At 37.6% G+C, this 18,319-nt stretch overlaps 1 protein-coding gene across 2 annotated transcripts in view; it reads left to right on the top strand.

Moving 5' to 3' along the window:
* Positions 1-1,603: 1,603 nt before the first annotated feature.
* The window catches only part of LOC106881834 (cathepsin Z), a 48,243-nt gene continuing 31,527 nt past the window's right edge, over positions 1,604-18,319 (top strand). For both annotated transcript variants that reach the window (XR_016242343.1, XM_089354151.1), the window contains exon 1: positions 1,604-1,800. Coding sequence is in view for 1 of the 2 variants with exons in the window: in XM_089354151.1 (XP_089210277.1) it covers positions 1,658-1,800 (143 nt within the window). In the remaining variant the exon portion in view is untranslated. The remainder of the gene's footprint in view (positions 1,801-18,319) is intronic.

Genomic DNA, 18,319 nt, shown 5'->3' with positions numbered 1-18,319 from the left:
CTATCAAGATCAAAACCCAGAAAAACTGAAGGATGGGGTCTTGTTTCATCAGGATTATACTCCAGTGAACAAACCTTTCGTTTCAGTGACTGCTGTGCATGATTGTGACTCTAAACTGGTTGATCACCTTCCCTGTTCTCCTGATTTAGCCCCCAACTATCATCTGTTCCTCACCATGACAAAACATTTGGCTGGAAACCAGTATCGCAGTGGTGATGACGTCATCCGCTGCTAGCGACTTATTGGGATCAAATGAACGAAAATTTCTTCACCAATGGGATCAAAGCACTGCAATACCGATGGAAGAAATGTATGTGGACCGTAAAAGGGGAACTATGGTGAAAAATAAACCTCATTACATAAGAGTGTCTTGATCAGCCTATGAACTTTTCAGTCGATCCTCGTAGATGTGGATGTTTTCAAAGAACATTTAGACAAATTTTTATTTATTTATGTGATACACCAGATGAACAACATCATAGCAAAAAACGCAAAGAACGGCAACTGTTCAACTCTCTACACCACCAGGACCGATTCCAGGTAAGTGTAAAATAAAGAAGTTTAACGCTGATGCTCCAGCATGGCCACAATTTCTGATCGAAGCCCATAATAGAAAAATAGAATGTGTGTGTGTGTGTGTGTGTGTGTGCGTGTATGTGACATTCGTTTTATTATCAGAAAGTGAAAATGAACACGTGGACATGTTGACATTCGGCAATGTCTTATTTATTTTCAAATCCTACTCCACCTAACATAAGAAAAAAACTTTTCCAAATTATTTTCAATCTACAACGCCCTACACAAATTTTCTTTCGACCAATATTTTTCAATTCCATGTATAGTACCCCACCACACACACACACACATACGTACACAGTCAACGCGAGGGGCGGATTTAGAGTTAAGAGTGATAGAGGGGGGGGGGAGGCGCAATTTAGAGACAGCAAAAGTTATTTTTCAAAAATCGAGATAGCGATGTATGTATGTTATCAATCAGTTTCATTTCTGTATTTCTTGTCCATAGAGAAAGAGCCGGACTCTAACATAGATTCAAGGCTCCTTCATTGGAACTTTTATCAACATCATCTAGGTATTTGTGCATATGTGTGTGTGTGCAGTATTTGGTGTTAGTGTATGCGCAGATTTGTATGTTTGTTTAATGGATGCGTTTTAGATGCATGCATATGTATTTGTTATGTATGTATGTATGTATGTATGTATGTAGGTAGGTACGTATGAATGTATGCATGTATAAACGTACGTATTTATGTATGCGTTTACATTCATATGTGTCTATGTATATTTGTGTGCAAGAGTGCGTGCATAGGTTTTTGTGTAGCTGTGTTAATGTTTGCACTGAGATAACAGTGATTTGACAAACTAAGATTCACAAGATCAGTACCAGACTAAAATATGTGTCGATATCGATAGTACCGACTAGAATAATGAAGGCGGTGCCCCAGCAACAGGACAGTACAAAGAAAAACTGAAACTAGTACAAGGTTGGACGACTGAAAGCATACGCACGTACACACTCACATATACACACGCATACTCACAGACACACACGCTTAGATATAACGGGAAGTAACTCTGTGGTAGTAACAGACGAACACTTTATCAATTAGTGTTAACTTCGAAGTGAAACAACTCCACAATGAATCATTTCCTTGTTTTGTCACTGGCAATTTTCTTTACTTTTTGTGCTTCAGTAACTTTAGGTGGTGATTTAGCGAAATTGCTTCGGCGGAATCCTTGCTTCAGAGCCAATTTTTCGTCCAAATATCCGAGAACAGTCAGGTAAAGTGGTTTTATTCACTATTTCTTTATCGATTGTTTACATATATATATACATTGTTTGATCATGTGATGGAGACAGATCTTTTAAAATAAGATTTACTAAACATTGAATGTTTTGTGTCCGGTTTTCTTTTCCCTCTAGAGAATTTTGAATATGTGCCGTTAGAATATAAGAAGATATGTATAATACAGCTTTTTATTTCGCGTTAATTCTATTACATATATAACACGTATGTATATGATACATAAATAGTACGAAAGAAAGACAGAAAAAAAAAGCAAAGTAAAAAGAGAAAGAAAAGAAAGAAAAACATCAAGTACTTCATTGTCAATCCAGGGATTGTGTTTATTTGAATATCGTTTATATGTGGTGTAAATTATCTATGATTACCGTCTTACGTAATAAGAAAGTTTGCTTGTTTGAAATGCCATTCTTTCGGAGATAGCTTAAACAGTTTGTCCTCATTTTGCAATAATTTTCTTCTATAAGCACAAGGCCCGAAATTCTGTGGGAGAGGGACTAGTCAATTACATTGATCCCCATTGCTTAACTGATACTTATTTTATCGACCTCGAGAAAAGGCAAAGTTTACCTCGGCGGAATTTGAACTCAGAATGTAAAGGCGGTCGCAATGCCGCTCAGCGCTATAACTGGCGTGCGAATGATTACTGCCAGTTCGCAGCCTTTTGTCTAATAGTAATAAAATTATTTTTATACAGTACTCATGTGCACAGTTCGTGAGAGATGAGTTAAAGATAAGACAGAAAGCGGCAATTAAGTAAAGACAATAATAAAAGTTTAAAGTTCACGTACACTGCATAGAATAAAACACAAAAGAGAAAAGTGGTCAGTCAGAGAAAAGAGGCGGGGGCACAAGCACATCAGGAGTAGTGTCGGGAAATTTCGGGAAGCACGGAGTCTTCTAAGAATGCCTTATCCTAATCTTGATATTTACCAAATGATTTATTATATTCTATGCGATAAGAATCGTTTAACGAGTCGTGAGAAAAAAGAAACTAAACCTGCAGTCAACTACATTGACATCCATGTTCAAGCGGTACTTATTTTATCAAGACGAGAAGAATGAAAGGCAAATCGATCTTGGTGGCATTTGAACTCAAAATGTAAGAGTTGGAAGAAATGCTGCTGAGCAATATATATATATATATATATATATATATATATATATATATATATATATATATATATATATGTATATGCATACACACACACACATATATATATGTAAGGGACGACCGTGCGAACTCATAAAAGGAGATATGGTGACGAATGGAAAAACAGAGGACTCCTTTTATTTAAACGTGTCACACGGTCGAACATACAAATATATATCAAATGATGATATACATGATATGTTATGCGACGATAACATAGATGACCAGTAATGAAAGACCACAGCCGTATTAGATGAATAACAGAGATATTTATTGTAGCGTTAAAGATGTATGTCTGTGTGAGAGTGTGAATGCGACATATAAGAACATAATCAAAGACAGGCCGTCGTACAAAGAAAAGTATGTATGTGTATGTGTATTATTACAGCAGATAGAAAGAGAGTCAATAACACGTGGACAATTATACCAGATCGTTAGTACACTATAGGAAAAGTTCTGTATGTGAAAGTGAGGAAAGGCTGAGTGTGGCAGAGCTTATCACTAGTTGTGTTTTGGCGTCGATGCCAGGGCCTTGATTCTTGTTATACAGATGTTCATCGCTGGCTGAGAATTTCTTGTCTGTTTAAGAACTCTTGTCTGTTTATTTACCGTGGTGAAGCTGAGTCACCTAACAGAATCGAAGAGAGAGATGTGCCGCGGAGGTTTGGTTTGGTGTACATAGTAATTCGTGTTGACGCTGGTAGTGTAGAGGCTGTTTGGTATTAATCGTGTTGGTCATGATGATGATGCTGGATAGTAGTAGTAGACTCTTGTTGCTGATGTGGCGACGGCGGAGGTCATCGTGGCTGGACGAAGCTGCTGAAGTGGTCGCTGGCTGCTGCTGCTGTCGTGTGGTACACGGAACAGTTCTCAAAGAGAAACTGGACCGAGACAAATTATTGGGTATGAGTTGATCTATATATAGCGTTAAGAGGGCTCCAAATGCCTTTAGAATTTTACTCTATCACGTGACCTTATTAGGGGCCGTGATTGGTCAGTTTGCGTTCTGGCGGGAACGGTTCGAAGAAGTTGCTGATTCGAATAATGATCAGTCACGTGATGGACAAGGAATGGGTTCTCTACTATGCTCGCATTTATTTATATTTAAATGAGAAGATTGTATGTAATGGCGATAGTAGTTTGTATCTAATGGCGGGAGGTAGTTTCACTACATATATATATATATAGATAGATAGATAGATTCAAGTGGATATAGTATTTAAGTTTAGGCACCAGAATTTAGTATGGTTTTATCCATACAATTTCAAAGTAAGGTGATTAAATGCAACAAGGATATCCAGAGGTAATGCAGTATGATCATTTCATACAACTCCATTTAATTGAATGATGTAATTATTATATCAATTTAAAATGCAGAGCAATCTTCAGCTGCACAAAGACATAGAATTTAATTAAATTAGAACAGATGGACACATTAGTATAATACCTAAAATCTTCCAGAGGTTAGGGAGACAGACAGAGAACATCTTGCTTTAGCCACATCATGGAAGCTAATAAATAAAATGTCAAAGAAGATTCTGCCTGTCACTGATTTTTTTTTTTTTTTTTAGTTTAGATTTATAGACTATCATATCAAACCTTGTATATCTAAAGCTTAAGAGAATAAAGGGAATTATCTGTTAGGGGTAGGGGTGGGAGAGCAGACAGAAATCATGGTTGGTATAGTCATGAGGTTTGGTAAACTCATGTGGTTTGATAAAGAAAAACTTAAGACAAGATGTTGGCTGATAACTAAGGGGTCGTCCACTAGCAGACCATTGATAATGAAACAGGGGAAGTCTTATCATGTAGTACTATAGTTAAAAGTTTTAAAACAATGTTGCCATATTGTATACAGACAAAGATTATGGTTATTCATTGGGTTATTAATAAGAATATATTAACAAAAGGATAGAAATTTATGGATATTTTTGATTATATACCAAACTTATACCACAATAGAGGGAGGAAAAGAAAAGAAAATTATTCAGAAATAGTTTAATATTTACATACACTGCACACTTAAAAAACTAACTCATTATATGGTATCTATGAATATTGATTAATAGGTATATACTGATATTAATAAAGGAGTATTGAGGTAAAAGAACATTCTAATTATATATTAATAAAATTATATTATAAGGAGTTTTTAGAATATATTCTAAGGAGATTTTAGAATATATATATTTACTTCACTCATTAGGGAACTTTTGTATGCTGACAATTGTGATGTTGTCAGTCATTCTGAAACAGGTCTGCAATCTCTTGTATCTACATTTGACTCAGCTTGTGATGATTTTGGCTTGACCATCAACTTGAAAAAAAAACAGTTGTATTGCATCAACCTGTATGTGGTGCTGTTAGTAACCCCGCTAAAATTTTTGTTAAGGGAAAGTTACTTGAGGTTGTCAATTTATTTGTCTACCTTAGAAGCTCTGTTCAAAATTATAGAAATCTTGATACAGAAATACAGCTGCGAATTCAAAGGCCAGCAAAAGCATTTGGTGTCTTGGAGTCACATGTTTAGTGCCAGCGACATATAAATAAGAATACAAAGCGGGCTCTTTACAAATCATTTGTCTTACCATCCCTGTTGTATTCCTATGAAACTTGGACTTGTTATGAAAGGCATTTTAAACTGTTAGAACAATTCCACCAAAAATGCCTTCATCGCATTTTAAACATTAAATGGAGTTCTTTTACTCCAAACACAGATATCTTTGCATCTACAGGCATCACCTCAATTAAAGCTATGATTTTCAGGAACCAATTGAGATGGTGTGGCCATATTGTTCGAATGGTGGATGAATGCCTGCCGAAATAGCTGTTTTATGGTGAGCTTGCAGAGGGGAAATGCTATCGGCGTAAACCTAAAAAAAGGTATAAGGACTACTATGAAGTCACTTGGAATGGTTCCAGAAGATATAGAAACCCTTGCTTCGGATCGAGTTAGATGGTGAACAAAGGTGTGGAGTGAAGTAAAAGCATTTGAAGAGGCCAAGATAACACAAGTAAGACTCAAAAGAGATCTAAGGAAGAATGTAATGATTGAGAAGGTGAATGACAATGACCTTTTTGTGTGCACAGTCTGTGACAGACCGTGCCTATCTTTGGCTGACCTCAAATCTCATCTGCGAATGCATGGAAAACAAACCTCTACCAACTATTCTGACTATATGTTTGCACACCTTTGAATGCAGTGTATGCCAGAAGGTTTGCAAATCCAATGGAGGCCTCAAAAGACATGTTAAAATCCACAAAGAGCAGAACTTATCTGCAGGTATTGGTGGTCCAAATCAGAGGTGCAATCTATGTGGGCATCTTTTCAGAACATTGGCTGGTTTAAAAAGCCACATCAGATGCCATGGTGGTGCTAAGGTGTAGGTACAGGAGGTGGTCAAACTCTTTATAAGTAGACAACCACCATATATATGTGTATATGTATGTATATATATATATGTGTGTGTATGTATATATATATATATATATATATATATATATATATATATATATATGTATCTGTATATATGTATGTATATATATATTTGATATATATTACCTTAAATACAGAAAAAGTGACTAGATAAACTTACAAATTAACTGAACAGTTTTGTACAATAAATTTAAAAGATGAGACCTGTAAAGAGTGACAAATTAGAAGAACTGGCATTCTTTTTCCATGCAATATATATATGTATCTACTACATATGTGAAAATCGGTATGTGTTTGTTTGTGGCATTGTTAGCTAACTCCTCCTACATCGTTTTACTGATTTTGATGAAACTTGACACATGAGTAGAACTCATGTCTGGAGGAAACCTCATAGCATACCTACATTGTTGAAAAAATCGATAATATGGCCCCGAGAAGGGACCTTTTTATCTACCGCATATAACTAATTTTTTTTTTAAACAACCAAGGAAAATAACCTATAGCACTTGTAAATTTTTTTTTAAACACTTAAGGGAAATAGCCCATTTCATTATTTATGTTTAATTACTTTGAATATTGATATTTTTGTGTGTATTATTTCTAATTTTTGCAGACAATATCACTTTTATACTTTATTTGACACATGAGTAGAGCTCATGTCTGGAAACCTTGTGACATACTTAGATTGTTGAAAAAAGTCAATAAGCCTAGTACTTATTCTATTGGCACTTTTGCTGAACTGCTAAGTTACGGGGACGTAAACACACCAGCATCAGTTGTCAAGCGATGTTGGGGGGACAAACACAGACACACAAACATGTACACACACATACATGCATATATACATATACACATATACGACAGTCTTCTTTCAGTTTCCATCTACCAAATCCACTCACAAGGCTTTGCTCGGCCCGAGGCTATAGTAGAAGACACTTGCCCAAGGTGCCATGCAGTAGGATTGAACCTGGAACCATGTGGCTGGTAAGCAAGTTACTTACCACACAACCACTCCTACGTATGTATATATATGTATATGTATATATGTATATATATATGTGTGTGTGTGTATGTGTGTATACGTATGTATATATATATATATATATATATATATATATATGTATATATACATATACATACATATACATACATACATACATACATATATATATATATATATATATATATATATATATATATATCCACACACACACACACACACACACACATACAGGGGCAGAAGTCAAAGTCCATGATGGCAGAATTTGAATTCAGAACTGGAAAAAAAATCCTGCTTGGCATCTGGTCCAACTTGCTTACAATTCCACCAGCTCACAGTCTTAAAAGAGTGTGTATATTAGTTGTTAAAATATTGTTTTATATTTGATCATGTGCAACATTTTTGCTGTCCAAATTATATGACCATCCTTGTTTCCTATATGTGAGCATGTCCTATTTTATAATTGTTAATTTTCGTTATGGGAATGTTGCTCAGAACTTTAGCCCTTGTTTTCTCTGAGAAATGGAGACATGAAGACGAAATAAAATTTGATAACAAAACTTATTTTTCTTTTTCTGTGCCTAAATTTATATGGCTAGTCGTGAGTGGTCGATCCTAACCCTAACCCTAACCCTAAACACGTATTCATTTGCACACGCGGGTTAGGGATAGGGTTAGGGTTGGGGTTAGGGACAGGGTTAGGGTTAGGGATAGGGTTAGGGTTAGGATCGACCACTCAAGACTAGCTAGTGCGGACGCGCGACTGCACGTTAGGGACCATGCTGCTTTAGTAGTACCATATCCGAGTAAGTAATACTCATTGAAATTTATTTCTATTTTTCCAAATATAATGATGTATTTTAACTTGCTACCTCCACTACCCGCACAGCGATCGTAAACACACGTGTTACATCAAAATCAGACCATCTTCGAACCCCAAAACACCATGTACAAAAAAAGGTCCAGATGGACTATATGTAATCTGAACCTTTCCCCCCTTGTTTTATTTTTTTTTTTACGGAATCCCACGTTTTAGGCTATGGAGATTCCGATTCTGAAAATATATTTTCAAAAATCTCAATTTCAAAATTTCGATTCCCCCCCCCCCCCCGGTTTTTATATAGATCCACAGGGTAAACCTAACCCTAACTCAAACCCTAACCCTAACCCTAACCCTGACCGTAACCCTGACCCTAACCCTAACCCTAACCCTAACCCTAAACCTAACCCTAACACTAGTTTTGTGAGATTTGGCTGTTATTTCTAGCATGTAAATAGCCTGCTTGGTGGGGGGGGGATTGAAATTTTTCAGAATCGGAATGTCCATAGCCTAAAACGTGGGATTCCGTAAAAAAATTAATAAATAAGGGGGGGAAAGGTTCAGATTACATATAGTCCGTCTCTACCCCAAAAAATTACAAACAGATTAAATAACACCGGTATTATTCCACCCAAGAATAACAACCGAGAAGTGCGTACTGTAAGCTTATTACGAAAAAAGTACGAAGATCTGAACGTGCAAAACAATCTGACAACAGAAATGAACGAACCGGTACCCTACGAAAACGATGACCGTCAAAATAAAGGGCCGGACATTGTTCCTCATGTCCTGCAAACAAAACCAAAACGGCATAAATGGACATGTGAGGAATACATTTCGATCCTGCACGCCTATTTCACAGCAGTGCTCTACCCAAAAAACAAAAATGCAACACATACATATAAAATATGGAAGAAAAATAATGTAAATATAGACCTCGATAAAACAATGAACCCTAACAAACTAGCTAACATAAGAAGATATATTCTAAAAGCAAAAAAAATATCAGAAATAGAAATAGAACAATTGAAAGGAAAAATACACCAGGAAAATCTAGATAGTAGTCACACAGCAATGCCAAATAATAATATAAACACTGAGATAACAAAACACGAGGACAAACGTAACATTTCCGGCAAAAACAAAGTAACTAACAACCACAGAAACAACAGGCAATATCACTGAGCTAAATGATATAATATATGCGGCAGCCACTGCAGCCACAAAAGAAGCAGGATACTCACTCAAACCCATCCGAACAGGAGTTCTACCACCCAAACAGACCTTGTGGATAAATAACATCCAGAACAAAATTAAAAAAAAGAGAAAAGATTTATCGATTCTCAACGAAATTAGTAAACAATCAACACAACTAAGTAACAAGAAAACAAAAATACTGTACAAATACAGCATTACAGAAAAAGACTTACCTGAGGCAACAGAAAAACTAAAGCAAGATATCCTTGCCAAAGCACAAAGGATCCGCCGGTATGAGAAACGCCAACGTTTCTTTGAACAAAACAAACAGTTCAAATCCAACCCCAAAAAACTCTACCAAGAACTGGGTAAAAATAAAATAGACATTACTGCAGCACCAACAGCAGAAGAACTGGAAAAATTCTGGAAACAAATATGGTCGGTGAAGCAACAACCCCAGAAAAGGACAATTAAAACAACGAACTTAGCACCTGAGCAACTCTGGACCCCCATAACAACTGAAGAGGTCACCCAGACACTGCAAAGACTAAGCAACTGGAAGGCACTTGGACACGACAAGATCCCCAATTTCTGGTTAAAACACCTGCCAGGAATGCATAAAAAGCTGGCAGAAAACTTTAACAACATACTAGCAGAGCCAGAGACAATACCTGAATGGCTCACGAAAGGGAAAACCATCTTAATCCCCAAATCCACGGAAACAGAGAAACCACAAAACTATAGACCTATAACCTGTCTTCCTACGATCTACAAAGCCTTTACTGCAATAATATCGCAGAGATTGAGTAAGCACCTGGAAAATAACAACCTGTTTCCAGAAGAGCAGAAGGGATGCTGCAAGGGCTCATACGGCTGTAAAGATCAATTATTGATCAATAAAGCCATAACTGAAGACAGCTGCAGAAAGAAGAAAGGCCTCAGTATGGCCTGGGTGGACTACCAAAAGGCTTTCGACAGTGTTCCCCACATGTGGATTCTGGAAACACTAGCCATAAACAAGGTGGCACCAATTATTATAAAATACATAGGGCACTCAATGAACAAATGGCAGACAGTGCTACAGCTCCAAACAAAAGAGGGACTTGTGAAAACGAAAGCCATCCCCATTAGAAGAGGAATATTCCAGGGAGACACGCTCTCTCCACTCCTGTTCTGCCTGGCTCTGACACCTTTAACTGAATTGCTAAATAGAACTGGATGCGGTTACAAATGCTACGGAAAAACAGTCAGCCACCTTCTATATATGGATGACCTAAAATTATATGCTAAAAACGACAAAGAGCTAGAAACACTACTACAGACAGTACACGGCTTTACCAAGGAAATAGATATGAAATTCAGATTAGAAAAATGTGCCAAAGCAACCCTGAAAAGACGAAAATTAGTTAAAAGTAGCAATATAACACTAGATAAAGCCAATGAAATAAGAGAACTAGACGAAAGCCAACCATACAAGTATTTAGGAGTCAATGAACTAGATAGGATACAACATACACAAATGAAAGAAAAAATAAAGAAAGAGTACTATAGACGAGTTAGATCAATACTAAAAACAGAGCTCAATGCTAAAAACAAGATAATGGGTATCAACACTTTAGCTGTCCCAGTTATAAGCTACAGCTACAACATCCTTAACTGGACACTAAACGAACTATGTAAAATAGACAGGAAAACAAGAAAAATAATGACAGGATATAGGATGCACCACTCAAAATCTGACATAGAAAGGCTATATATACAACGCACAGAAGGTGGCAGGGGTCTTATACAGCTAGAAAACTATTATAAAATAACCACCATAGGACTGCAAAAATACCTACTCCAGAAGCAAGGAAAACTAATACAAATAGCCACAAAACACGAGCAAAACAAAAAACTGTTTTCAGTATTTAAGGAAGCTGACAAATACAAACAAGAAATCAATCTACCTAACAAATATGAAGAAGAAGAAGAAGAAACAACAAAAGCTATAAAACAAATGAAATCCAAACTAAAACTAGAACAGCAACGGACCATGATAAAACAATGGCAAGAAAAGCCCCTACATGGTAAATACTGGGCTAAACTAAATGCAAAAGAAATAGACAGAGAAAAATCCCAGCAATGGTTGAGAAGCTCAGGACTCAAAGCAGAGACTGAAGGATTTTTAATTGCTGCACAAGACCAAAGCCTCCCCACCAGAAATTACCAAAAACACATAATGAAAAGAAACATAACAAGTAACTGTAGAATATGTGGAGATAGACAAGAAACAATAAATCATATTATCTCTGGCTGCCCAGTCCTGGCTAAGAAGGAATATATTCACAGACATGACAGAGCTGGGACCTATATACACTGGAAGCTATGCCAACACTATGGAATAGCAACAGAAAAAAGATGGTATAAACACACGCCAGAAAAGGTCACAGAAAACAAGAAAGCAACCATACTCTGGGATATGCCAATACACACAGATAGAGAAATTAAGGCAAATAGACCAGATATAGTTGTCAAAGATCATGAAGAAAAAAAATGCTTTCTAATTGATGTATCAATACCAGCAGATGACAACGTTTCTCTAAAAGAAATGGAAAAACTTTCAAAATACAAAGACCTGGAAATAGAGATAACTCGAATGTGGAATCTAAAAACAGAAACAATTCCTATCATAGTATAATAAAAAAATATTCAGACAAATACATAACAAAAACACCAGGACTTACAAATATATATAACATACAGAAAATTGCACTACTGGGCACTGCACACATCCTACGCAAAACACTTTCAATACAGTAACCATAAGAGCACCACAGCAATCCACAGCACATACCCAAGGCGCACAGAGCTGCGCTCGGTAGTGAAGTGAAAGCACGTTATAAAAATAAAACTACTGAACAATAATAATAATAATAATAACAATAATAACAACAATAATAATGGTTTCAAATTTTGGCACAAAGCCAGGAATTTTGGGGGAGGGTGCTAGTCAATTATATCGATCCCAGTGTTCAACTGGTACTTAATTTATCAAGCCTCAAAAGGACGAAAGGCAAAGTCGACCTCGGCAGAATCTGAACCCAGAATGTGCAGACAGACAAAATACTGCTAAGCATTCTGCCCAGCATGCCAACGATTCTGCCAGCTCGAAATCATAATAATAATAATAATAATAATAATAAAACGAGAAAGCAACCATACTCTGGGATATGCCAATACACACAGATATAGAAATTAAGGCCAATAGACCAGATATAGTTGTCAAAGATCATGAAGAAAAAAAATGCTTTCTAATGGATGTATCAATACCAGCAGATGACAACGTTTCCCTAAAAGAAATGGAAAAACTTTCAAAATACAAAGACCTGGAAATAGAGGTAACTCGAATGTGGAATCTAAAAACAGAAACAATTCCTATCATAGTAGGTGCCTTAGGTATAATAAAAAAATATTCAGACAAATACATAACAAAAACACCAGGACTTACAAATATATATAACATACAGAAAATTGCACTACTGGGCACTGCACACATCCTACGCAAAACACTTTCAATACAGTAACCATAAGAGCATCACAGCAAACCACAGCACATACCCAAGGTGCACAGAGCTGCGCTCGGTAGTGAAGTGAAAGCTCGTTATAAAAATAAAACTACTGAACAATAATAATAATAATAATAATAATAATAATAATAATAATCCGTTCTACTATAGGCACAAGGCCTGAAATTTAGGGGGAGGGGACTAGTCGATTACATTGACCCCAGTGTTTCACTGGTACTTAGCTTATTGACTACAAAAAGATGAAAGACAAAGCTGACCTCGGCGGAATTTGAACTCAGAACATAAAGACGGATGAAATGTGCTAAGCATTTTGCCTAGCATGCTAACGATTCTGCCAGCTCGCTGCCTTAAATAATAATAATAATACTGATAATGATAATGATGATGATAATGATAATGGTTTCAAATTTTGGCACAAGGCCAGCAATTTCAGGGTGGGTTAAGTCGATTAAATTGACCAAGTACTCAACTGTATCTATTTTATCAATCCCGGAAGTGAAAGACCAAGTTAACTTTGGCAAGAACTGAACTCAAAATGTAAAGATGAACAAAATGCTGCTTACAATTCTTCCAGCTCACTGCCTAAATAATAATAATAATAATAATAATCCTTTCTATTAAAGGCACAAGGCCTGAAATTTTGGGGGAGGGGATAAATCAATTACATCAACTCAGTGTTTCACTAATACTTGATTTACTGACCCTGAAAGGATGAAGGGCAAAGTCGAACTTGGAATGTAGCGACAGATGAAATACCACTAAGCATTTCACCCAGCGTTCTACCGATTCTGCCAGGTCACCGCCTTAATAACTATAATAATAATAATAATAATAATAATAATAATAATAATAATAATAATAATAATGATAACAACAACAACAACAACAATAATAATAATAATAATAATAATCATTATTATTCTATCTACTATTGGCACAAGACATGAAATTTTGTGTGAGGTAGCTAGTTGATTACATGAACCCCAGTGCTCAATTGGTACTTATTTTCTCGCATCCATAACAATGAAATGCAAAGTCAAACCCACCAGAATTTGAATTCAGAATGTAATGACTCAGACAGTAAAGCCTGGTGCCTGGTGCAGTCTTCTGTCTATATGTGTGTGTGTGTGTGTGTGTACATACTTCAATGTGCCAGAAGGGAGGCTAGGCGACAGGTTTATTTAGCCAGAGGGGAAGCAGATAAGGAAAGATTTGCCAATGTTCTGCGCTGTGAGGACCAAAGACTCGAGGTATTTCGTGTTGCAAGACAGTGTAGGAGAGAGAATAGTGATGTTGTAGGAGAGAAATGTGTTCGCATGGATGATGGTACGCTTGCATTAAATGAGGATGCAAAGAAAGAGGTCTGGAGATGCCACTACGATAGATTGCTTAATAAAGAGAATGAATGGGAGAAAGAGAGCCTGCCGTATGTCGACCCAATAGAGGGACCAGCTATCCGAGTTGATAGTACCAGGGTAGATAAAGCAATTAAGAGTATGAAGACCGGGAAAGCCCCCAGCCCATCAGGAATCACTGCAGAGATGCTCAAAATATCTGGCAGTGTTGGCTATAGCCTAGTCACCCGTATTACGAACCAGGTGATACACGAAGGAGTCATACCCAATGACTGGTGTAGCAGCATCATAGTCAACTGCTACAAAGGTAAAGGTGACGCTTTAGATACAAATAATTACAGAGGCATCAAGCTGTTAGATCAGGTTATGAAAGTTACAGAGATGGTCATAGCCCAACTAATTAGGGAACGAATCAATTTAGATGAGATGCAGTTTGGGTTCGTGCCAGGTAAAAGCACTACTGATGCCTTATTTCTAGTGAGACAGTTGCAGGAGAAATACCTAGCTAAGGATAAACCTCTGTACCTGGCTTTCGTTGACATGGAGAAAGCCTTTGACAGGGTCCCCCGATCCCTTATCTGGTGGTCAATGAGGAAACTTGGGATAGAAGAATGGTTAGTGAGAGCTGTGCGAGCCATGTACAGAGATGCTGCCAGTAAGGTGAGGGTTGGAAATGAGTACAGCAATGAATTCCGGGTAGAGGTAGGGGTCCACCAAGGTTCCGTCCTCAGCCCCCTCTTATTTATCATAGTCCTCCAGGCAATCACAGAGGAGTTCAAGACAGGTTGCCCCTGGGAGCTCCTCTATGCTGATGACCTTGCCCTAATTGCGGAGTCACTATCAGAACTAGAGGAGAAGTTTCAGGTGTGGAAGCAAGGTCTAGAACTGAAGGGCCTTAGAGTCAACCTAGCTAAAAACAAAATCCTAATAAGTAGGAAGGTAGATAAAACACAAACCCCTTCAGGTAGATGGCCCTGCTCAGTATGTAGAAAAGGAGTAGGTAGTAACTCTATAAGATGTACCCGGTGCAAGCTATGGACACATAAGAGGTGCAGCAACATCAAAGGCAGGTTAACTAGCAAGTTAGTTTTTGTTTGTGGCAGATGTTCAGGTGCAATAAAGACTGTAAACAAACAGGAAACAACTTCTATCTCATTCCAGGGTGAAAAACTAGAGGTAGTCGATAGCTTCCGCTATCTGGGCGACCAAGTTAGTAGTGGGGGTGGGTGCGCTGAAAGTGTAGCTGCTAGAATAAGAATAGCCTGGGCAAAGTTTAGAGAGCTCTTACCCCTGCTGGCGACAAAGGGACTCTCACTCAGAGTAAAAGGCAGACTGTATGACGCATGCGTACGAACAGCCATGCTACATGGCAGTGAAACATGGGCTGTAACTGCTGAGGACATACGTAAGCTCGCAAGGAATGAAGCCAGTATGCTCCGTTGGATGTGTAATGTCAATGTGAATACCCGTCAGAGTGTAAGTATCTTGAGAGAAAAGCTGAACATTAGAAGCATCAGTTGTGGCGTGCAAGAGAGACGATTGCGCTGGTATGGACATGTGGTGAGAATGGATGAGGATAGCTGCGTGAAAAAGTGCCACACCCTAACAGTTGAGGGAACCCGTGGAAGAGGTAGGCCCAGGAAGACCTGGGCTGAGGTGGTGAGGCAAGACCTTCGTACATTGGGCCTCACCGAGGCGATGACTACTGACCGAGACCTTTGGAAATGTGCTGTGCGTGAGAAGACCCGGCAAGCCAAGTAAGATCGTTGCCAGTGCCCCTGGACTGGCTCTTGTGCGGGTGGCACATGAGATGCACCATTTTGAGCGTGGCCATTGCCAGTACCGCCTGACTGGCTCCCGTAGGATTTTCGAGCGAGATCGTTGCCAGTGCCCCTGGACTGGCTTGTGCGGGTGGCACATAAAAGACACCATTTCGAGCGTGGCCGTTTTCGTGCGGGTGACACGTAAAAGCACCCACTACACTCTCTGAGTGGTTGGCGTTAGGAAGGGCATCCAGCTGTAGAAACTCTGCCAAATTAGACTGGAGCCTGGTGTTGCCATCCGGTTTCACCAGTCCTCAGTCAAATCGTCCAACCCATGCTAGCATGGAAAGCGGACGTTAAACGATGATGATGATGATAGCAATAAGAAAATGGAGGGGATTAATAGGTGGTATTCATCAACTTGCAGACATTGTATTGTGTCAATTTAATTGTTTCTTGTTTATTTGTTTACTAAAAGGACAATAATAACTATATACAAACACATGTGACATATTATATTATATCAGTAATTATAAAAATGACATATAGTGATAGGAAATGGGATAATATCTTACAGCTGTTTCAGTGTAGAGGTGACATGCCTCATTCTATCTTTATCACTCCAGTAGACTGAAGTAATTAATAGATGAAGTAGAGGTATTCTTTAGGCCTCTTCAGACATTTTATAAAGTTCATAAGGTTAAGCTAAAAATATAAAAATATAAAAACCGTAAAAACCCACATAAATGCATACTTTAACATATACAGAGATATACATAAATAAACATAAATACATATATGTAGATAGATAGATAGATAGATAGATAGATAGATAGATAGATAGACGAACAGATATATATGTGTGTGCCTTTGTATCTGTATTTGTCCATCAGCACCACTTGACAACCAGTGTTGGTGTGTTTACATCCCCATAACTTAGTGGTCCTGCAAAAGAGACCAATTGAATTAGTACCAGGTTTTTTTTAAAAATAAATATTGGGGTTGATTCATTCAACTAAAATTTTTCAAGTCGGTGCTCCAGCATGGCTGTAGTTTAATGACTAAAACAAAAAACTGATAAAAGATATATAGACAACAGATTACACATTTAAGTGAACATTTTGAAAATCTGGAGAAATAACAAATTCATCATTTCCGCATTCTATGAATAGTGAAAGGTTAATTTAAAGTACCAGAAGGAAGTTGTAAAACAATTCATCAAAATTTTTATTCCAAAATTAAATGTGCAAAGATTCTATTTATAGTAACAGGAAATTTTATGAAAAAATGTTTTTCCCAGATGGACCAAAAGTGGGTCACTGCCAGATATTAATGATGCTGTTACTATTGTTAATGTGGAGGCGTGTGACTTAGTTGTTAGAATGTTGGACTCGTGATTGTAAGATTGTGGTTTTGATTCCTGGACCAGGCAATACGTTGTGTTCTTGAGCAAAACATTTCATTTTATGTTGCTCCAGTCCACTCAGCTTGCAAAAATGAGTAATCTTGTGACAGAATAGTGTCCTGTCCAAGGTGGGGAATATATAACTCATGGAAACCAGGAAACTGGCCTTATGGGTCTGTATGTTATTAAAACAAATTTCTGAAAGAAAAAAATCATTTTAAAACAATCAGCACACATGCTTGGATGCGTGTAAACACACACACACACAAACATATACATGCTCAAACACCACTCAAATGTATTTGATACATGTGTAGTAGAAATATTCAACAGTCAAATCATTACACCCGAGGTCGCAATTTGCTACAATACTACCCACATAATGAATGAAAATATCTAACCAATCATGATTTTGTGTGGAATAGGTTCCAGTGATGATTTCATCTTTTGGCATGCTTCTTTCTGAGCCTAACCATCAGTATAAATTCAGCACATCTAGACCACTTGATAGAGAGTCTGGAGAGGATAGAGACAGATGCTATAGGAGATGGTCAACAGAGGTGACAGACAGCAGCTGGCTCAAGCTGACAACAACCACAATGAACAATCAGTGACAGCAACACAACAATCAGCAGCTAACTTTTTGATTGCTATTACAATTACACCACAAGCAATAACATTCAAACTCTCTCAGTGTTTTGTCATCCATACTCCAAGTGGATGAGACTCATGGAAGAAGGGGACCCAGGAAGAGATGGGACAAAATACTGAAAGATGACCTCAGAATGCTGGATCTTT

This window comes from Octopus bimaculoides, chromosome 6, assembly GCF_046866305.1.
Source record: "Octopus bimaculoides isolate indiv1 chromosome 6, ASM4686630v1, whole genome shotgun sequence".
Classification (NCBI taxonomy): domain Eukaryota; kingdom Metazoa; phylum Mollusca; class Cephalopoda; order Octopoda; family Octopodidae; genus Octopus; species Octopus bimaculoides.
Note: the sequence above shows the minus strand (reverse complement) of the source record. Positions and strands in the feature narration are given on the sequence as shown.